At 39.0% G+C, this 23435-nt stretch overlaps 1 protein-coding gene across 1 annotated transcript in view; it reads left to right on the forward strand.

The window, feature by feature from the left end:
* Window positions 1–23435, forward strand: part of VCAN (versican) — a 97623-nt gene that overhangs the window by 71233 nt on the left and 2955 nt on the right. Inside the window, exons 9-14 of the mRNA XM_064642488.1 lie at window positions 897–1010; window positions 3078–3191; window positions 9078–9236; window positions 10391–10473; window positions 22465–22609; window positions 23113–23295. Of these exons, the coding sequence (XP_064498558.1) occupies window positions 897–1010; window positions 3078–3191; window positions 9078–9236; window positions 10391–10473; window positions 22465–22609; window positions 23113–23295 (798 nt within the window). The remainder of the gene's footprint in view (window positions 1–896; window positions 1011–3077; window positions 3192–9077; window positions 9237–10390; window positions 10474–22464; window positions 22610–23112; window positions 23296–23435) is intronic.

A 23435-nucleotide genomic window follows, 5' to 3' on the forward strand; every position in this document is an offset into this window, starting at 1 on the left:
AATCAGAAATCTTAATTTTTCTCACTTCTCTGGTTTACAGAAATCTCTGAACCATTTCGTAAATTTTCAAAGCCAGGGCTTTATTTTTGTACCCTAGAAGGACTGTCCTCAGGATTTCCCTCTAACTCTGAGAAGTTAACACTTAGAAATGGTTTAGTGTGCACTTGTTTGTGTGAATGAGTTCTCCTAGGCATGAACTCAAATGAAAATACCTAGGTATCTAAACTCAGTGGAAATAAACACCACTAGAAGGCATAAAGTTCTGCAAGGAAAAGCTATTTAAATGATAACTCCTGTAACAACCAAGGATTTCATATCAGGTAAGCTTTTCTCTGACTTTTTAGTTCAGTTACAAATGTACTCAGTATCTTTATTTTTGTTCTTCAAATGTATTTCTAAGAAAGACTTTGCAGGCATTGTTTGATTAGATAAAAGAAAGACCTGAACCAACAGCAGCCAGTAGTATGTTCTGTGTACCCTGTCATTCTGCATAAACTAACCCTGTTCAAAAGAAAAGCATTTCTCATTCATTGTGCATATGTTTAACTGTTTTCAGCTATAATTAAGCGTCATGTCATGCAAACTAAATCCTTAGAGTATCATGACTGCCAAATACAGTGCAAATTGCTGTGAAAAAGCATAATTCTAAAAATAATTTGTATTAGTTCTTAGTAAATGCCATATTTTGTTGTTAAAGTTAAAATATGGTGATGCCTGAATACAAGCTTTGCTGTTTTACAAAACTATCTTACTTCCAGTGTTAATAGTTTCTGTAATCACAGTAAAACTGCACCATCAATGCAGCAATGAAGATTTTTTTTCTTCCAAAAAATTGAAAATATACTATTTCCTTGAAACTGTGGAGTCAAATTCATTTTTTTCTACTTGTTTAACAGGCCAAGATCCCTGCAAGAGCAACCCCTGCCTCAACGGTGGCACCTGCTACTCTCGTGGTTCGTTCTACATCTGTACCTGTCTTCCAGGTTTCAGTGGAGAGCAGTGTGAATTAGGTAAGATGAAGCCTAAGAAAAGTTTTCATACATGAGATCTGCACAAGTGCTGAGTTTTGAAGTTGAAGAATAAACAGACATTTGAAAAATTCTGCAGTGAGTCCCTTAAGAGCAATAAAATAGAGGAGGTCCTCTCTTATCTCTCTCGCCATAAAGTGCACTGATATGTGCACAGAAAGGTTGAGAGAGCTGTGCAGGAACTCAAATTCAGAACACTAAGTTAAAAAATACCTAAATAAAACAAAACAAGCATTAATATTTGGGATAGTTCTCTAAGAGCCTGGAGTAATTATTTGGAAGGCTGGTAAAATAAATTTATCTTAAAAGTGACTGGGAAGATGAGTACTGAATGCCAGTCTGATATTTTTTTTCCCAGGAAATTGTAAATATTATGGTAATCATATGCATATTTGGTATAGATTGGTATTTTTGTGACAACTCTACCTGAGGACCTCTTCAAGCTGCCTGTGACATCCATGAGTACCTGCTGTGACTGTGGATTTCCAGAGACTCACCTGTACAGTGTAAAATAACCAGTTTTTCTTCCAGAAATCTAACCAAAATATGGTAAAAGTGGTAGGTTGGCTGTTTAGTGCAGAGATAATTTAGACTATTTATCATTCCCTGATAAATACCATGGATTTGTCTGTTACACAGTTGCCTGCCAAATTGGAAAGAAAAAAAATGAGTTTAACTCATCATATATAGGTTGGGAGAAAAAAACTCAACTCCACCCAAAGGTTGAAGAAATCACTGCAGCATAGCTGTCAGGATTAATATGGTTTTATTTGTGTTCTGTAAGACAAATTTGTGTTTCGTATGTGATTTAAAAAATAGTTAATATTGTTCTCTGCTTTCCTAGCTCATCCTGATGAGTTTGGTATTTCACTAGTTCATTAATGGTAGAGATCACATTTTAGATGCTGCATCTTAAATCTTTGTCAAGGAATATGGCATCCCCTGGTTGCAAAACATAGGTCAGGTATAATAATTATAAAATAAGGATCTGTGCACTTTGTGTCCTCTAGCACTTTTAGAGGCTTATCCAAAAATTGGAGTGTGACTCTCCACAGACCATTGCCATGTAGAAATAGGTTTTGTGATACCTAAGAAAGGAAACCTCAGCATTTTTAGCCCTTGTATTCAGGGATATTCTGTATACAAAGCCTAAAATATTACCTCGAGATCTTTCCAAATGACTGGACCAAGTAAGACCTAGCAAAAATTTGAACAGAGTATATTTTAAAATAGAAATATTTTTAAAAAAAGCCCTCCTCATGATGCAACAATTATTCCTAGTTGTTGTTTTTTGGTTTGTAGATATATCTACCTTCTGTCTTATGTTTCAATGAGTGAATCATTACCAGCAATTCACTTTGGACTGAGATGTTTACAAAATCTGCATTAAAGTTTAAGTTGTGATTGTTTCAGAGAAACAGAACTCATTAGAAATCATCATATGATCTTTATGAAAAGATAGACTAGCTTATAAACTATATGAATACATGTACAAAGTAATTACTTTAAATGAACTAGTGCTCCAGTTTAAAAGGTGAAGACAAGATGTTTTAGCCTTGGAGGAGTGGGGGACAGAAATTGTTACTTATTTATTGTGCAAGACTGCTACTATCTGACTGGTCATTAAGTGATATGGCCTTTATGGTGCTTTGTCCTCATCTTGATAAGATTAGACAAGGAAGAAATGAGAAATGCAAGTCAACAACAAGCCAGTGCCTGCTGATTTGCAGGCTGAAATTAGCAGTGTGTTTGATGCTACGTGATAAGATTTCCAATATTTGAGTTTCATGAAGATATTTGAGGTCCTCAGTGCTTAATGAGAGTTTTTGTGCTGTGGTCACATATAAAAGTGAAATTTTCCACCAGCACAGGAAAATGCTGCATGGTGCAGCATTTCTTCTCATCCACACAGTGACCACTTGGATCTTGCACAGTGTTTTATTCTTCTGTGCTGAACAAGTCCCAGTCACCAGTGTGACTAAGGCTGAAGAGCATTTACCTTCTGGGAGCTGGGTGGGTTGTAAAACCACTCTTATCTTTTTGCTGCAGATGTTGATGAGTGCCAGTCCAACCCGTGCAGGAACGGAGCCACATGCATTGATGGCCTCAATACCTTCACCTGCCTGTGCCTGCCAAGCTACATAGGTGCTCTTTGTGAGCAAGGTAAGGTGTGTTCTTCAGCCTGTGGTGATGGAGCTTGTCCTTTTCCATTCCAACACCCTTCTGGAGTAACTAGGCAAAGCCTCCTAAACTGACTGAGTTTCTGTCTTAAAAAATTACGCACACTGTAAGACATATCAGAACCCTTCACCTCCAATAAACATCAGTCATGTAGGAATACTCTACTGAATAATTCAGATTATGTATTCATCCACTGGGAGCCATAGATTTGACAGCTTTATCCCAGAATTTTCAAAATTACTTGTTCTGTAGTTATTTCAGCCAAAGTAGGTAGAGGATTTATAGTTATACAAGTAAGTTACTTATACAAGTAAGTTGTAAGAGGCTTTCTAAACTGGGCAGATGAAATAAGGTTAAATACCCATGTCTCTGTAATTGTTAGAAAGTTCTCTGCAAGAAATGCCACTGTATTTACAAGAAACATTTATAGTATGAGATGCTTACTCAATATGTAGGAGGAGGACTAGGGTAGCAAAATCTATTCTGTTAATAAAATTAATGAAGGCATTTCCATGGGAAAAGAAATGGTGTATTAAAATGTACTTGCTCAGCTCACGAAAATATTTTTTTCTTTTTCTTCAGTTGAATATTTTTGGTCACAGGCGAATGAACTAAACCTTTGGATCTGTTTAATTAGTGTTGTGTATTTTCATGTTTGTTTCTCAGCTTCAGTGAAAAGCAGTTTGCAAACTCTTCCAGCTCAATTTATAGAGATTTGTTTGTCAGAGCTGAAAAATCTCAGACCTGACCAGTACTTTTCAAGGTTTAACCTTTTTCAGTAGTCTGGCTAACCTTGCAACTTGAGACGACTTCCTGAATCTTGTGTCCCAAATTATAAATTGACAGTGTTTTCACAACAAAAGAAATAAATATTCTCACTCCCTTCCTCCTCCCCTTCATTCCAGCAAATCCATAGCAGTGAGTGGCTCTGAGTACCATGGTAGCTTTAAGCTCCTTTTTATGACCTGAGAGTGCATTTCAGGTGGTAAATGGGAACATTTCCTAGTTTGTCAATCAGAACCAGAGCTGTGCTCTCTCAGCTTTGGAATTTAAATTTCCTCTGCTTAAAGTCCTGCAGTGGTTTGGGATTTGGGAAAAGGTTTTAGTGCCAAATTTCCGCTCCACCAGACAAAATAAAACTGTGTTGGTGATTCAGACATGGTTGTCTGACAAGCAGGCTTTATTTCAAGGCACCAGTCCTGACCTCACTAGATTTAAAGACCAGCCAGGATGATAGAATGTGTTGCCTCGGTGCCACAGAAAAGATGGTGCTCACAGAAAAATACACTGAGATTTTATTTCATTATTTTTTTTCCCTTCAAATATAATATTCATTTTATAAAACTTAAAAAAAAAAAAAAGTCAAGCTGAAGGGCTTTCTTAGGCACACTCCTGAGCATTCAAAATGCCATGGGGGGCCAGGGAACAGGAGAAGGGAGCATGGGCTTCCTCTGGAAATGAGGCTCAAAAAGTAGGAGGTGATTCCATCACATCTGCACCACTGGTGCAGAAAGAAACGCAGAGCTCAGAATTTCACCCAGATGCCCCTGTGAGACTGCTCAATTCTAAGGGATCTCCAGTTGAGGTGTCGTGCCTGTGTCAGCATTTGGAGGGGATGTGAGTGGGGGACATCACAGCTGCATATCAGGGAGCTTGGGATGGTAGGAGTGAGAGGAACCTTCTGGGAGGTCCAGTCTGGATGAGGGAAATCAGTCCTGAGACTCAGCCATGGGACTGGCTCCCTGGCACCCCTTTTTTTGCCAGGTGGAAACAGTTCAACAGTCTGAGCCCAGGAACATCTTCCTGAAGAGAGCTAAAGTTGTCTTATAAACAGAGCAGCTGAAGTTGTTCACTTTTAAACTAGATTGTTAGCTCAGTCAGGTAGCATCACTTCTGGTTCAGATGAGATCAAAAGTGAGTGGAGTACCTCTCTTAGACCCTGTTTTGCCCACCACCTGTATCTTTTCAAAGTACAGATGCACGTTCTGCATGACACTTGGTGACATCTGAACATCACTTAAAATGCATAAATATCCCCAAAACACCTGTTTGTACAGGATGAGGCTCCTCAGGATGGTACAACCAGCTGTTCTCTTCCAGGTTTCGAAGAAAAGACAACTGGGTTTTCTTAATTATCATATTAGGAACAATGGTTTTTTTAATAACCCAAGTTCATCATTCCAGTGTCTGTGATTACTCCAGTCTTATTTAATTCACTTTGTTCCTAGGACTTGGTAGCTGGGGATTGAAGTAGTTGAGAAGGGCTTAGTGCAAAGATACTTTCTGAAAACAGATGGTCTCTTACTGATGTCTTTCAGCTGAGAAGGGATTATTTTGAATATTTACGAGAAAAATGGGTTTCTCCTCAAGAAGTGTGGGCTAATGAGCCTCTGGCATTTGTTCATTAGCTGAAGGCAGAGAGTCATAGATAAAATTCACAGCTGAGTAAGACTCTCATTATGTTCTAGTACCTGTGTCAGTCTTTATTTTCTTTAAGCCCCTTATGGTATTTCTTTAAAGACAAGGGACCTATTGTCAGCAGATTACTGCAGCTATTGAAAAAGCAGTACTTTTCTATGTATTAAACCTACAGACAACTCTTTTTTTAATGCAGAGTTTAGAGATGTTGTCACACATGTACAATTGCAGCTACAGAGGGACGAAACTGCGAAAATAACTCCTTGCACACATCACCCAAATACTCCCGTAAATTGTCATAAATCTTAACGCTAGTGAGACAATTTTCAAAACACCATAAATATGAGTGTTTAAGTCTTTCCATCACATTCTGGGATAAGGTTACAGAGACCTGTGATTGCCTCCCTGGCTTAGTACACAATGAATGTGGAGTAAGTGCTTGCACCTACTCTACTTGCAGGTGACTGAGTCAGAAAATTTACAGCCACCTGCAATTAGGCTTTACTGGTTCAGTAAAGGCACTAAAAGTTTATACCCATATGGAACCCTTACCTCTCTGTCAGCCTTGCAGCTCTCTTTGTCTGGTAAGTTACGTGAGCTGAGGACAAAGATGTTGATGAGTGCAGGGACGAAACAGTCCCCACATTTTTACTTGGCTGGTTTTGCATTTTTCATCCTCTGCCCTCCTGAATCTTCCTTTCCTTGTTCATTTTTCCCCTTTTCTCATCAACCTCTCCTCTCAAAAATAAAAAAAAGCAACAACAACAACAAAAACCAACTCAACTACCCCAAACAAAAAAAAAACCCAACAAACCAAAAGCAAAAAACAAGAAAAAAAAAAACAAACCCCGACCACTCACCAACTCCAAACAGAAATACCCTCTTCTCCTTCATGTGCGAACATTATGTATTTTATGGCCATCAGTCCTGTCTTTTTCTGCTTTTCTAGATTTTTGGGTTACCAACAGGGGCAGAAGAAGTTATTTAACATTTCTCTTTTGGAAGGCAATGTACTATTTTGTATAGGAGGGAGGAGTTGGATGTGCATTGCAGTGCATGCACTTAAATAAAGAGCACTCTGGTCACTGTTTGACACTTTCTGTCTTAAGAAGAGAAGTTGTGTTATTTATGATTGATACTCAGGCCATTGTATCTTATTTTCTGAACACAGTCCTCTCAGGTTTTTTTTTTTTCAGGGCTCTTTACCTCCTCTACCTGTCTTTCAGCAGATCTTCTCTCAAATTCTTCACTCCTTCCCTAGGAGAGGTCAGGGAGGGCTTGATTAGAATAACGTGGAAATCCTCTCTGGCCATGTTTTTCTCAGCATGCAAACCTACTTGTTATTATCTGACTTGTTTCCTGTGGGACAAAGGAGTCCCTGAACAAGATAAATAATAAAACCTGGAGAGCTTTCACAAAGGACATAGGACTGTTAGTCAGCCTCGTGTGGTTAAAGAAATGTTCTAGAAGGCCAAAAGCAGACTAAGCTTTAAAATTACCTAGATATCAGAGATTAAAGATGTGTCTACATCCTGTACCTCACACAGAATACAAAGAGGGAAAAGATAAAAAAATCTAGCAAGTTGGTAGTGTAGATTACATTTCTTTTTTCGTAACTGAGATTACTCAAGGCACAAGCAGTTTCCTACAGTTCAACTTTCTGAAAATAAAAGGAAGATAACCAGTGTAAACTTTATTATGCCTTTGCATTCATTATATTTATGTCAGTACTAATGACTTTCGGGAAATTATTTTGGTACCAAATTCCTAAGACAATGACTGCTGTGTTACCAGTTTCAGAGGAATTATAGTAAGCCTTTGATGTGATATATTTGCACTTTTAAGTCCATTTATATACACCTAAAAGTGTAGTTTCTGTTATGAGGAATTTAAATTTTTTTCATAAAATTAGACACTTTTCTGCTTCAGAATGTGAGTGGCCTCTTCCTGCTATGAATTGAGAACCCGACTGGGGTTGCGAAAAACTATTCTACAGTTGTGGTAGCATCTCAAAGCTAAGTAATGTCTTAGTTAAGGCATTTTCAGTCATCTGTCCTTGGCATGTTCTGCAATAATTGGCTGTTTCTGTACTAATGCAAAAAGAGCCCTTTTGACCAAAGCTTGTTATTGACCATTGACTATATTGACTTACTGAAAATAAGAAATCCAGTTTCATACCCAGGACGCCTTTGTACCTCTGGAAAGGCCAGAGAGTTGCTTTCAGACACAGTTTTGTTCAGGGATTGATAAAACTTGGTGGGAAGGGGCAAATTCCTGGTGGGTGGGTGCGATGTGGGAAGTCAGGTTTTGTGATTCTGTTCTTCAGCATCCTGCCACTGAGCCCCCTCAGGGTGAGATAGCTGTGGTTGGAACAGGCTGTAATCTTGTGCTGAAGTGTCCTTTATGATGCCATTTTGTCTGTCATAGCTCAAAACTGTCTGTGTTTTCCCTGTTGTTTCTCCCACTCCTCCCTAAAACTCTCTCTTATCAGTGGCAAGTTGCTGTTGTTCTCAAGCACAGCTCAGATACATTCAGACATCACATTTGTTTTGTCCCTCTTATTAATGTTGACTTTTTTCTGTGATTCATTCAGCAAACTTGGAACCAAAAAGGTGCAGTTTATTGCCATCTACTCTGTTTACAGCTGCCTAACTTAAGAAAATAATTAACATCAAATCTACAGGTTGTTCCTGTTCCAAGGTTCAAGTTTATTTCTCTTTAGATGGAAGGACATACTGGCTGGTGTGAACTCCTGTCTGTGATTCTTTCTTATCAGCACTATGCCTCAGAGAAGCACAGACAACGTACAATTTCTTTGCTTTGCAATCTTCCCAAGAAGCTAATGCCTAAAGTTTATTAAGTTAGATTTTGTCAAGGAAGATAGGTTTTGGGGCAGCATTTGGAAGTGTAAGTTCAGAAAGACAATATTGCGTCTTTGCTTCTGTGGGCTGAACAATCACAGTAATTTTCCTTTGTATTATTTTCATTCATAATTTTCTTCCGAGAGTAATTCAGTAATTCAGTACATTAACTCAAAGAACTGTTTGTCCTTGCAAGTAAAAATTCTCATTCACATATACAGGCTCAGAAAACTCAGATGAGATGTAGAATAACCGCAGTTGAACATCCAGGCACTTCGTTCATCCAGAGTGATGGATGATGTTCTCTTGAGATGGCCCAAACAGAGCCTAGTTCCATCAGTGGAAACTCACAAAGTTTCCAGTTGCAGTTATACTCCTTAGATAAGTAGTATTCTTGCAGCTTTTACTGAAACTGGGTAAACAGAACTATCTGCAAATGAGGTCTCATGGATGAATGTTTGCTTTTGTACTACTTAAAAGGTGGGTGTTTTTCTTGGAGCTTTGCCCTACAGAAAATCCATCAGCTTGCACAAAACTTCCCTATGTTTCTTACCCACTGACAGAGAAGTTGTTTATTTGTTTGCCACAGACACAGAGACCTGTGACTATGGCTGGCACAAGTTCCAGGGGCAGTGCTACAAGTACTTCGCGCACCGGCGCACGTGGGACACGGCAGAGCGGGAGTGTCGGCTCCAGGGGGCTCATCTGACCAGCATCCTGTCCCATGAGGAGCAGATCTTCGTCAACCGTATGTGCCTCTTCCGAGGGCTCCTCTGCCTCCAGCTTTGGGGGGGGTAAAGTTTAAGAAGGATATAAAGACCTCATGGGGGCCTGCAGATCCTCCAGCGAGGCAGCTCTGATCTCTGCTCTGTGTGAGCAGGGACAGGACCCCAGGGGATGCCTGAAGTTGTGTCAGGGCAGGCTTAGGTTGAATGTCAGGAAAAGGTTCTTCCTCTGGAGGGTGGTCGGACACTGAACAGGCTCCCCAGGGCAGCAGTCACAGCACCAAGTCTGCAGAGCTCAAGGAGCATTTGGATGATCCTCTCAGGCACATTGTGTTACTCTTGGGGATGGTCCTATGTAGGGCCAGGACTGGATGATCCTTGTGGGTCCCTTCCCACTCAGGATATTCCATGACTCTGGTCACTGAGGATTCAGAGCTGGCGAAATACCCTGCTGACTACTCAGCTTTTACAACTCCATCTTAAAATATACTTTTAGTGTGTTTAAAAGGCACACTTTGTGTTCTTAATGTTTACTTCTTACAAGTTCCCTGTCACTATTAAGTTATTTTTTGTTGCATAGAAAATACTTTTTTGGGGGAGAAGAGGGCACTTTTTGATGGGGGGAAGAAGATAGGAACTTTAATGTTGACACTGGAAATTCTTGAAATATTATTTTTCTGGAGGCTTAAGATCTTTTGGTGCACATGATATCAATGCCCACACCATCATATATTGTATTAGTTTGGCATACAGAAATAGTCTCACTGTGTTGTGTTGCTCAGTCTATACAACACAGGTCACAGCCGTACCAAAACTTGAAAAATGTAGATTATAATACATGATTTTGTTATTTTAATATTTTATTTGCCTTTTTTTTTCTCCCCCTCATATGCGCTCAGGTAGAAAACTAATTCTGTTTCCCTTGAAACACCAGCAGAAGTGAAGAGACAGGGTTGTTTAAGAATGTTAGATGAGAATCTGCATTTTTATAGACATTCCAAATTTAAAACAAAACAAAACAAAACTGACAAAGGGTCTGTAAAACAGTTGTTTGCGTAATGAGTAGAAGAATCTTAAGGACAGGATGTCTGATTCATGTCTGTGTAAAATTATTTTCTTTGGTGAAATCTGTTCCATTTATGGGAAGCTTAATGAAAATACCCTTCTGGTTCCCTAGGTATTGGGCACGACTACCAGTGGATTGGCCTCAATGACAAGATGTTTGAGCGTGATTTCCGCTGGACTGATGGTAGCCCACTGGTAAGATGCCTTTGAAATGAAATCACTCATCCATTTCTTTTTCTGGTAGCTTAGCAAATTCCCACCAGCAAGGAGAGAAGTTGTGTGGAGAAAAAAAAAACAAGCTGCCACCAAATATGGACCTAAGCAAACAGCCAGTGAAATCACTTTGGGATAACTAATATTTTGTGGTTTAGTTCCGAAGTCTTGTTCTTACTTCCTATTTTTGTATGTGTGAGAAATCTCAAGGATTTCAAAGAGTAGTAATTTAAGGGTCTCTGGTGGAGCTGTTTTGGGCACTTCTTGTCTTACACAAGGGCATGTGTAGCAGTTCCCCGACCATCTGTACATGGAGCAGGATGCATTTTTTGGGTGAGGATCTGGCATTCAAGCTGTTGCATTTGCTGGGTCTCTGGAGTGCACAAAGGAGCCTCCCAGGTATTGCTGGAGCCTGTTCTATGTGGCAGCTCTACAGCTGGGGTGGAGAAATAGCCATTCTGAGGTGGTTCAGTGGGCCTGCAACCAATAATTCACCCATAACATTTTAGGATGCTGTTGATACCTCTTTCTGCCTTAAAACAAGAAGGAGAATCAGCAGAAGGAGAATCAAAAAGCTGGTGATTGCAGAATGTGATCAAGCTCTTTCCAACTCAAGCCCATCTCTTTTGTAGAAGAGGCAGGTGAATTATTGCTATTTAGCACCCATTGAAGAAAATTACATTAAGGAAAAACCCCCAAACTAGTTATGTTTATTATTTTGTTTTCCAGTTGTGAATTTTGAAATCAGAAAGCCTGTGGACACATATGTGCATGTGTTGCTGCAACTTATGTAGAAAGACACCTGGGGCAAGGCAGGCAAATTAAAATTGAAATTAGAACTGAGATCCTACTTCTTAATTCAGGCTACTGACCAAATGTGGTGTTATATTTTTACTGTAATTTTCAATTTTAAGAAATTAAGATTTTCTAGGAACAGAATAAGAGCATCTGTCCAACAGATTTCTGTTTTGATTGATCTTTTTTTATCTCACTTTCTTTTTCTTTCAGTTTTAACAACTTCCCTCTGTCTCTTCCTTCAGAAACAATTTAGGTGTCTCTTGAAATCAATTATGTTCACTGCTTCAATAGATTTCCCTCGTAATTTATTCCATATGGATTCTGCATCCTGTGGCGCTGACCAACTGCCTCATTTGTTCCTTTGTCCTGGCTTTTAACTCATTTCTCATACTTTCTAATCACAGTTCTGGTTATAGTGATTTATAACCTCTCTAATGATTAACAGAAATGATGACCTAATTAAATATATGCATCAAATGTATTTCCCTGATGATGTTCTAAATTTGCAATGAATTTGAATACTATGTAGGTAAAAAAATTGCCTCTTTTATGTAGTTGCAGCTGAGTAGTATTCATGATAGTGTTAAATGCATTAGTACAATTTGTGATCATAAAAATCAGACTTATTACATCAACACTCAGGTTGTAACTTCAATTTCTGAGTTTAGGGATGGGTTTTCCCTACAGTCAAAGCCTAAATAGCCTTCATATGTTTTACATATCAGGATGCATCTGTACTTCATCTGTTTCTAAATTTGTTTCCCAGCTTGATGTGCTCTCCAAAATATTCTTCTCTATCTACAATTCTGTTTAACACTTCTGGCATAAGGGAAAATTTGTCAATTCTGTTGAGGGTCCCCATGATAATAGTTTTCTTGAAGATACTATCAGAAAACTGGTTGGGCATCTACAAGTTTATGTACTTTCATCTTTATCTTGATATTACTTTGAATTTTCTCCAATAAGATCTTGACTTAATCCACAAATCATGATTACACGATTTTATGAGGTTTTGGATTGAAAAAAACCCCACACTGTTCTGATGCTTTCTTTCTTCAAAGAAAAAGCAAACTGACAACAACAGCAGCAGCAGCAAAACATGTTATGGACGGAATTGTTTACGCCATACTGTGATAAATTTTAGTGATTTCTCTTTCATATGAGTTTTCTTTCTTAAACAAACAAAAAAAAAAAGCCCCTGGAATTGTGAATCCTTGAACCACAGGCGCCATTACTGAAGATTATGGAACAAGGTTTGCATCACTCCTTTGCCACAAACATGAGGAAACCAACTGGAATACGCAGAACATAGACAGGAACTCTTTTGCCAGGTGGCATGTATTTGTTTAGTAATTTCTGGAAAAGGGATCAAATACCCAAATACATTTCCTTTTTTTTTTTTTTTAACTTTACCCCTAAAAGGTATTTCAACCAATGAGCTCAGTGGAGGGAAATCAGTAATTTTTTGACATTTTCAGCTTATACCTGTTTCTGTTTTTCCTTTTTTTTCCTTTTAACTGAGGCCAAATGCCAGCCACCATTAAATATGATAGTGGGACAAAGCATGTATATGAGAATATAGAATTAAGGTTCTCACTGGGAAACGTACACTGAATGTAGAGTACCTTTGACAGGCTCACAGATCTACTGAAAATTTTTGTTTAGTTGCATAGTAGTGGAAAAAAATAATCAGACACCCTTGATATTTTGGAATTCATTCTTTTTAACCCCTCTAGAAAGTACTAGCTGTTAGCAATTCATCAAAACCAGCAGCAGTCAAAAAAGCCCCTCTATTCCTGTGCATGCTTTTTATGCATCAACTGGAATTATGCTGAACAAAAATGATGACAGAAAACAAGTCTTGGAATAAATGAAGAGTAAATACATGCTCTGATTCTCAGAATTCCCCAAGAAAAATGTTGGTGTCTTGAATAATGAAGCAAGTACAGATTCAGTGAGAAAGCAAGAAATAGTATTTAATACTTCTTGGCCCACATGACTTTTGTCCATATCTGCATTGAGTCTACCTGTTTTCCATTCAAAAAAAATTTTAAGACAAAAAAAATTATCCACTGGTCCACTCCTAAATCACAGTATTGCAGATCTGCTACTGCAGAGAGAATTTGAAGAGGCTTTTAGATCTACCTCACTGAAGCGCCTAATGCATCATTATCTGGGTATTTTTAGGGTGTTTTGGCAGGTTTATTTCTTAACTGTAAAGTGTTTTGGGTTTTGATTTGGGTTTTTGTTGTTGATGATTTTTTTTATTTAAAACTGCTTAGCAGTTTCCTGCCTTTAAGGCAAAGTGACATAATCTTGTGCAAGGAGCTGAGTGGTGTAGATGAAGTCTCACCATATGCTGGTAAAACACACTTTTTCAACATTCTTTATCCACTAAATCCCAAACACAGACTGGGCTTGAGAAGTGAAAAATTACATGAATAATGTAGTTGTGTCATACCTCTCATGCATTCAAGTCTAATTGTCAGTCCAGGCGGTACTTTTTCATAAAGAAATTGCTTTCCAGGTAACTGATACATCATTATACTGGATTTCATTGGTCAGACCAATCTGCTTATATTTGTCTTTTTTGTAGATTCTTAAAAAAAAATTAAAATTGGGAGCTTCTTGGTTAAGGTCAGAGCATATCTTCAAAGAGCTCCTTGGCTAAGCTTGGAGCTTAGCCAAGGCCAATAAGCAGAATAAAATAAGCTATAATTATACTAAGCTGTGGGATCCATTGGCCACTCCCACGTATCTGATTTGTTCTGATTTGCTGTACTGTATCCCCATGGCAGGAAGAAATTTGTCCCAGCATGTTTCTGCTGTCTTTCTTTTAATTCTCTCCTTTTTTTTTTTTTTTTTTTCCTGTTTAGGAAAGAAATAATTTTTCAATGTTTCTGATAGTTGGGAGAGGTGGATTCATGTTCTGGAGCTGATGAACCACTTTGGCAGCATAAGTCATTCCCTTTTTGTATAAAGGGAAAGAAGCTAATGGCAGCTGTGTTAGTACAACATAAAAAAATGAATGTTCTTTCAGGAAATCTCAGGGATCCTCACATGTGGAGCAAGTTCACTGAGAGCTGGAGATCAAGGGCCACTGCCACAGTCATGGGCTTGGACTGGGAGCAGCATCCAAAATTGTGTGGAGCAGCAGGAAGGGAATTTGTAAACTGAAAACTTTGGCTTATCTGCTCAGTCCCTGAGTTCAGATAATTTGTCTCAGAGGTGAAGGCAGTGAGAGCAGGTACTGAAGTGTGTTCAGAGAACTCGCAACACCCCAACATTTTTAGACCTTTGTTATTTACTGAAAATCAAGCCAATTTCTGCTCAAGCCATTTCAGGTATGATTACAGTGATAGACTGAAGAGGCAGAAGAGAATTTTATAGTATTTTTAAGAGCATATTTTGTTAGCTCTTCTTTCCTTCTGTTGCAGGGTAGTTACAGGGCTGTTCTGTTGGCTCTTGGTTTGGGAGAAACATTAGTTTTCCTCTGATTTATATTCTGCACTGGAGTGAAAATGGCTAAATATTGTCTTCATTTGCATTTAGAAAACTACAGAATCAAAATTATTCTTGCACTTTCCTGTAGACTTTGTTCCCAGCATTTCTTGAATAGTGAACAACTCTTTAAGGTTGTATCATTGGCAATCTTCATCCCACAATTATCATGGAAAGCACTGAGCAATAAAAACAACTTTGGGAAAAACACAGAGACCTAAACAGTCACAACTATGTGGACAGAGAAATTTGTCCATGCTATTTGTATCTTTTTATACTTTAAATGTGATGCAATACAAACTACAAAACACCAAAACTTACATCATCAGTGGAGACATTTAATAATTGATCAAAGGGAAAGAGAAGAAAATGTGACACTGGGAAAGATCCCTTGGCAAAATTGAATTTAAATAGTTCACTTAGGCCTGTGAATACCAACTTTTACAGCTGTAAAGCACACCCATCCAAACAGAAAAAAAAAAAAGAAAAAAAAAAAGAAAGAAAAATCTAGTGTTGCTTTTGGCAGCTTCCCCTTTGTATTTAGACGGCTAGGTTTTCCCTGCTAAGGACCCTTGTGAACAGGCACAGCAGAGAAGGAGTTATTCATGTTATGGATTAAGCCCATATGGCTACTTGGGGTGGTGCCTCACAAGCGGGGTTATTCACATCCTCTGGAAAATGCTGCTGATAATTAGAACTTTGCAGGGTGGTGAGCTCACCCCCATTACATAAGATTAGTGCTGCAACAAGGAACTGGCCAGTGTCTGTGGCCAGATTGTCTGTCACTGGGAGAGTGCTGCCAGCCAGGGAAGTAATGGGGCATATTGCCACTTTTAAAGCTGCCTAGAGAACCTGAGCTGGTTTTCCTTCCCTTCATCACAGGAGCACTTATGCTTTGTGTTCTGCAAAGCTGGTGCTCAGATTGTCAGTGTTAGGTAGCTACGTTTAAAAAAAAAAAAAAAAAGAAAAAAGAAAACAACCAGAAGTTTAGTTCTGGTGAAAACAAAGCCTTCTCTTTTCCCTCCTTCACTGGCTGGTGAATCAGAAAGCTTTAACTTGAGAAAAAAAAAATCTGTAACCGCACCCCTCTCTCAGAAAGAGTAACTTCATTGAACACAAACACAAAAAAAACCCCTTCAAAAAGGCACAGAGTATTGTAGGGAAGGAGCCTGCCTCTGTGGGTTAAATAAAGCAAACAAACTAAAAAAGTGCTGTAGTCAGCTGCAAACAAAAAGCTCATTGTACCCGTGTCCCACAGGGTCCTTGGAGAAGGAGAATTTAAACCTACCAAATGTTTTGGTTCTGTGCTGCAGTCAGTCATTACGGCCTCTTTTTAAGATGCTCATTTGACCTGCACTCAAATGGAGGAGAACTATATAATGTTATTAATGACAGGTATATTTTCGGTCCAGGATGCTGTAGGCAGTATAGGAGGTCCTCTTGGACAAAGTGGGGTTTTATCTTGTTTTTGTCAAGGGGGTCAGCAGTTACTTCAGAGCCTTATAATTGTTGGCTCTGGGCTAAAAATCTTGAGCAGCTTCAAATTTGCAGTAATTGTTGACATAAATGACATAAATTTTTTTTCCCCGTGGCTCTCCTGGTAGCTGTGCACAAAAAGAATAAGTCACACCCTATACAACTTGGGAACGTATAATTATGTCAGTGTGACTCCCAAAGAACATTACACCAACCAACACTTACCACCCTACCATACCTTTCCTCCACAGTAAAACATGTGCCCAGTACCAAGAGAACTTCACCAGCTCTTTGCCACTTACTTTTGAAGTGAATTCTCTTACTGAAGTGACTTCCAAAAGCCCAGCACACATAGCATACCCTCAAAATTGAACTGTACAGTGTATGAACCATGTTTAAAGCTATTACTCTAAAAAAAAAATCAGCAAAACCATGATACAGAGCAGATAAAAGTCCATGGGTTCACTTAGCTTTGAACGAGTTAATAAAAGAGGTGTCTTTTCTGAATAATTATAATTTTGGAGTACTCCAGTGAGTATTTGGACTCAGCAATGAGTAGACAGTGTCACCTAGTGGGGGTTTATCGCCATGCTCACTGTTTTCCACTTTTCATGGAAAAAATGTCATACTGTGGTATTATTTTAAAAAAAGTCAACTGGTTATCTGCTCCACCTCACAATTGGCTCCTCCCAAAATGTAGAATTGACAGTTCTTTTATATTTCAGCTTCATCAGCTGGCGTTTTTTCACTAGTTTAACTCCTATTTATTACATTTCTTTCCCAAAGTATTTATTTTTGCATTATTCCTGCTTATTCAATCTGCAATCACTGCTTCTGGATATCCATAGATACACACGAGTGTATGTTTTCCAGAGTCCCTTTTTTTTTGCAAGCTGCTACATAGGACTCAGAGAGTTTTTCAATACATCCCATCTCTCTGTTACCAAAAAACCCCAACCCTTTCAAGTGAAATCTTTTGCAAAAGTCCTTAGCAAAGCTCTTCTCAGGAGTTTGTCTTGCTCACAGTGTGACTCAGTCATGGCGAGTGTTGGGTTCTTGCCTGGGCCAAGCCCTGCCAGTTTCCCAAATCCTATGCAAACAAAACTCAGATTAAGAGGTAGAGGGAAGCTATTCAACTATGACCTAAAAAATCATCAGGATCATGACATGTGATTTTGGTGTGTACTTGTAGATAAGTTTAAATACAGCAGTTGTCTTCAAATTGATTTGAGTTTCTCCCAGCAAAGGTTTACACATACCCTTAACTTCGTCCCTCTCTCAGGCATCTGATCTTCCCTGCAGAGTTTAAGGCACCACCTATGCCTCTAAATCAAGGTACGTGCTTAAGCAGTCACTGAATGGAATTTTTAGTCTCAAGAATTCTTCTGGTGAGTTCTGTCAGACTGCTCCCATTCATAAAATTAAATAGAAAAATTCTTTGCAGGACTGGGGTGAACTTTAGTGAAACAGAGTCTACACTATAAGGTAGTTTCCTGTCTTTCCCAATGTATAAATGCATTTAAATACCAGGTGACGTTAAGTATTTCAGACATTGCCAAATCTTCATAGAAATATGTTTGATTTTTTTTTTTTTAGAGAAAATTCAATCCTGTTCAAACTTTCCAAATATCTCATGTAACAGCAGCAGTGCTCTATAATAGCATGAGCCACAAATGAGGAGTCTATGTACTCATTGTAACCTTAAGCTGATCTTGCCGAAGTTCAGCCACTGAGTAATTACCAGGACTGTCTGAAAGTGAGATATAACTTTTAGTTGAGATATTCAATCATAGCAGAACCTCCACAGTGAGGGTCTCTTTCAGGGGATTTCCTGATAAAGATTTCTAAGACTTTGTCTGCTATTGTGAAGAAAAAAAACAAAAAAGTGTATTCCTGTTATAGCAACAAAAAAAAGGATGATGGCCAATGAGGTTTGCAGTGGTGGTCTCGGCTTAGTCATAAATACCAGGCAGGAAATGCTGCTTCACTTTCAGATGAAATGGCACAGGTAGTTCCCACTCAGCCAATCCCTACATCTCTCACTGTTGTTTGTTGTTTTTTTAAATTTGCCTCATTAGTCTTGCATTAAGAAGGAATAAGATAGGGAAGCAGCCAGAATGAAAGAAAATAAAAATCACAATAACAAGTGCCAAGAAATGCCAAGACAGTTTTATTTGTACTTTAAGGTTATCTAAACATGCTGAAGACAAGCTTCCTTTGCCCAGAAAGGCAAAGGCAAAAGCCTTAACCTGTAAATCTAAATAGGAGTATTTCAGGTAAATTATTGGTCTTTACACAATACTGAGGTCAAGCAGTAAAATTTTGTTTGCACCAGTACTTTATTTTATTGTCTTTCATTAAACTCAGCGCTTGTTAAATGTTTTGGAATGCAAAATCCAAGTGATTATCTCAGCCACTTGATGGGCCTTTTGGAGATAAAGGAATGGCTGAAATTTCTGGAGTGTCACAAAGCTGAGCTTCTGCTTACTCCCAGATTCACCTTGGCAGTGCAAACACCTGATGGAACTGAGTGGATTACCCATTATTAAGGAAATGAGTCTGTCAAGGAAGGTTGCTTATCTGAGAATTTAAATAACAAATCTCCCTCAAGGTGAGATCTTGTTCATTATGGGAAGATTATGCTCCTCTTTAATTAGCGGCCATCTGAATGAGAATAAGTAGTGACTAGCTAATAAAGTTTTCTACTTTACAGCTCTTGCTGTAATCCTGGCTTCTTTAGCTCGATTTGTGTGACAAGCTAGCCTGTCACACCACATGGCTGTGACTTAATGCCATGCCATATAAGGAAATCCTTCCCAAAAATGTGGAACTTAAAAAAAATGCCCTCACGGGCTTTTGTAACCATTCTATCCAAACTCCCCCTGTGAGTCCACTTCATGGACTGGGAATGGCCAGCCAAGTGCATTGTCTAATGCAACGCAGAAAGTCTGAAGAGCTGAATTCCAGCTCAGTTCCATCTCTAAGTCGTGGATCATCCACTCTCTGCCTGCAGGAAAATTTTCAGGGCCCTTTAGCAGAGAAAGCTGGAACAAGTAAATCCAATGTGACAGTGTAGGCTTTGATTTCAACAACAGTAAGAAAAAAATCTACAAGGAAGATTAATTATTACAGAATAATTAAAGACATAAAGAGCATAACAAGAGCTCCAATTTTTAGCCTGAAATGGTGGCAAGACAGACTACTGATTCCCCAAGGACCAAATGGAGGTAACAGGAATCAAAATCCTGTCCCCAGGGCTAGGTTCTGCAGTTACGAGTTTACAGAGAAACCTTAGGCTTTTACGAAAAAGCCCCAATTTTCCTGCCACTGTGGGTGCTGAAAGCTTTGCAGAGTGGCTGGTACAGTAGTGTCTGTCTGAGCCTGAGGCTTAATCAAGGGCAGATTGGATGAGGCTTGGGTAGTGGAAGGTGTCCCTATCCATGGCAGGGTAGGGAACAAGATGGGCTTTAAGGTCCCTCCCAACACAAACCATTCTGTCATTCCATTGTTGCTTTGCCTCTCCACAGCCTGCAGGAGAAAAATGTCTTGAGCCAACCTCTCTGATTTTGAGTCATGTACATAATTAAGGTTATATGTCCAAAAATGTGCAGTCTGGAAGTACTTTATATTTTAATCCAGAGAAAAAAATGTTGTAGTAAAGCTGCTTAAAAGCCAGGGTAGTGATAGCTTTTAGGTCACTGTGCAATCACCCGGTGTAAGTATTTCTGCTGAGGACTAAAAGGGTGGTATCAGCTTTTCTTTAGCATATTAACCTAGTTGTATCATTCATAAGACAAAACTAGATAGACTCAAAACCTAAGAGCGTTGCCAAGGGTTTCTTCCCATTAATTCTTTTGCTGATATATATTTACTGGACATGGTCCAGTAACACCTGAGTTACACTAGTGTAAGTGAAAATCAGAACCACGCTTATGATCCTGCAAAGATCTAATCCATAAAAGGAAAGCAAAATATTAGTTTATTTGTCTAGCTGTTTATTCCACTCAAGCAGGGAGAATCTCTTTGTATCATTGTCCCATTATCAGTGGCTAAATAAGGAGTTGAAAAACTACAGAAGATCTGGGTGGAGACCTAAGAAAGCAATTCAGAAGTCTGGAACTTCCTCTGCTAAGCAATTCTGGCACTAAACCTAGGCAAAAATCAGAGGTCCTCAGCCAAAATAAATCTGTGCAATTATGATATCAGATGTGAGGTAATAGCAAGTTATGCTGGAGGATATTAGACATTCTTAAACAAGCCACAGGGCCCAGATATAATCCTTTGCCATTACACTGCAGCCCTGCCAGCAAAGCAAATGCATATTTTGGAGTCGTTTTGCTGAGGCAAGAGCATATGGAGTCTGTGTGCTGAGGGTGGGAGCGCCTCCAGCTCACACGCCCCCAATAGCCATCAAATATCCTCCATTCCCACACTCCAATTCCTGCTGAAGCAAACAGCTCTCTGGTGTCATTTCCACAAGAAACAGCTTGTTGCAGCCTTTCCTTTGCTCTCAATTATTGATCAGATTTTCTACCATTAGACTTACTGCTTTCCTCAATTTTTGTGTGCCTGTGCATGTTCTTGAAAGCAAATGGATTCTGGACCTGGGTAAATGAGTTAGTGTTCATTGTAGTTTAGAATTGTTAAACACTGGAAAGTCAAGATGGAATTAAGTTAGTTCCACATAAAAAGGGGGAAGTTTATTAGAGGTAATAAACTCAGTGCAGAACAAATTTATTTAGACTGTGATGGTTAAACTGCCTGGATAATTAAAACCTGTGATGAGTAAGATGACACATGGCAGGAAAATGTTAAGTACTTAACTAATTTATTTTTTCGTAGTTTGATTCATTGGAAGGTAAATACTACTTGTGTGGGGCATGTTAACTTTATTTTTAAAATGTGTTCACCCAGGCAGTGAATGGGGGTTATGTAATTAAGTTAAAAAAATAGAAAGCTAAACTTTTATGACATTTATATAGGCCAGCTCTAGACAGAAGGATGTAAGCACTGAGGAAAATATAAGCACTCTAGAAACTGTGTAATTTTGACCATACAAGGGCTAGCTGCCTGGTTAATGTCTGGCATTTATGTGAATTCCAGCTCTTACAGATATCTATTTTTATCCTTCATTAAATTCTTCTCAGAGTCAGACAACAGAAATCCCAACGAAAATCTCTAGGAATGGTTTCCAAATCTTCTCTCACTTTGCTCTGTGCAAATCTCAAATTACTGTGCTTTGTTTGGGAACAAGGTTAGGGGAGAAAAGGGATCAGGATTATGCCACCTCTACTGACTGCTAGGGGAGGAAGTTGTATGTCCCTGACAAGGACTGATGCACAGGTTTCAGTTGGTGTGACACTCCCTATGTTGCTATTTTTCCTCCTGATTGATTGAAAAAACAGACTGAATCCTCCCAAATTTTCATCCAAAAAAGACATTGTGCAGATATTTTACAGCCATTTGAAGATTCTTCTGTGGGATTTTTTTTGTTTTTGTTTTTGTTTTGCACATACCAACAACCGGATTTCTACTTCTAAAACCAGTTTGCCACTTTCTGCTCTTATTTGTATATATGTTCGTAGATACCTGAAGTCAGCTCTTCTGCAGAGGGCAGTATTTGAATCCCCATTTCTAAGGCCGAAAGGCTGCTGTCTGTGCTCAGTCTGCCACCTAGCATTTTTAATGGAAACATCAGTCTGGGATGGTCTGGGGAAACATTCACTTATGTTTCACCTAATTCTGCACGTCATCTCATTGAGTGACTTCATTAAATGAGGTCAGAGAATAAATAATCTGAGTCTAAAAAGCCAGTCTGTGATTTACCACTTTGTAGATATGGACTAATGAGGGTTATGGGCTATTTACTGTATTTCCTAGCATTCTACTTCATGTCTGTCTATGTAGGAAAGAGTAGTTTTGACACACTTAGGATCTGGTTTTGCTTGTGCTGAATTGTGTCTCTTTGTTTTGTTCACCTGACATCAGTTTACAGTAAATGAGGTGTTAGACCAGAATATTTTTTTCCCATCGAGAAAACCTGTTAATAGACTGGGAGCATTTCATAAATCTAGCTTTATTTAGTCCAGCCTCAATCAAACAATTGAGATTGCTGTTCACCAAAGTTGCACTTCTGTTAAATGGAATGTGAATGTTCTCCAGCACTGGGGATCATGGTTTTGCTTCACCTCTCTGCAGCAATATGAGAACTGGAGACCAAACCAGCCAGACAGCTTCTTTTCTGCTGGAGAAGACTGTGTTGTTATAATCTGGCACGAGAATGGGCAGTGGAATGATGTACCATGCAATTATCACCTGACCTACACCTGCAAGAAAGCAACAGGTACAAACTTTCCAGTGACAAAAAGCATAATTCTCTAAACTGGCATTCAAAACTTTGTATTAACGTGTTCTCTGGGCCTTGGTGGATTCAGTTTTAAGTCCTTTTAAATAGTGTCATTGAGGAAGACATGAGAAATATTGAAAATGAGACTTTTTTTTTTTAAATGCCTGTAGTAACTTCACTGGTTTTCAGGCTTTTGAAAAATCCCTTCTTTGTGTGACTGTGCCAACAATTTTGGCTCTAATTTACATCACAATTTAAACCAGAAAGGGGATACTAACTACAATATCTGCCATTTTCCAATCTACATCACTACTGTGTTTGGTCTACAAGACTGGAGAACTACAGGAAATACTGACCCCCCTGTCCTTGTCTGGATGTGCCTCTTAGGGGTCTGACTGAGGTCCCTTGACCCGTTCCCTTAGCTAGGGCTCAGAGGGCAGTCCCAGCTCAAAGTGGGTTTGCAGGGTGATGTTTTGGGTGTTGTTCTCTCTTCCTTCAAGTTGCTTGTGGTCAACCTCCTGTTGTGGAAAACGCCAAGACCTTTGGAAAGATGAAGCCTCGCTACGAGATCAACTCCCTCATCAGATACCATTGCAAAGACGGTTTCATCCAGCGCCACATCCCAACCATCCGATGCCAAGGGAATGGAAGATGGGACATGCCCAAAATTACCTGCATGAATCGTGAGTTCTTTGAAACCAAAACGGTGCCAGACCAGAAACAGTAGGATAATTTATGATCAATAAGTAATGAGTAATTAATAAGTAATAAGAGAAGAGCAAATGTGGTATGAAAGATTATGACAGCAGCACTGCTCGCTCTG

The sequence above is a fragment of the Pseudopipra pipra genome, chromosome Z, assembly GCF_036250125.1.
Source record: "Pseudopipra pipra isolate bDixPip1 chromosome Z, bDixPip1.hap1, whole genome shotgun sequence".
Lineage (NCBI taxonomy): Eukaryota > Metazoa > Chordata > Aves > Passeriformes > Pipridae > Pseudopipra > Pseudopipra pipra.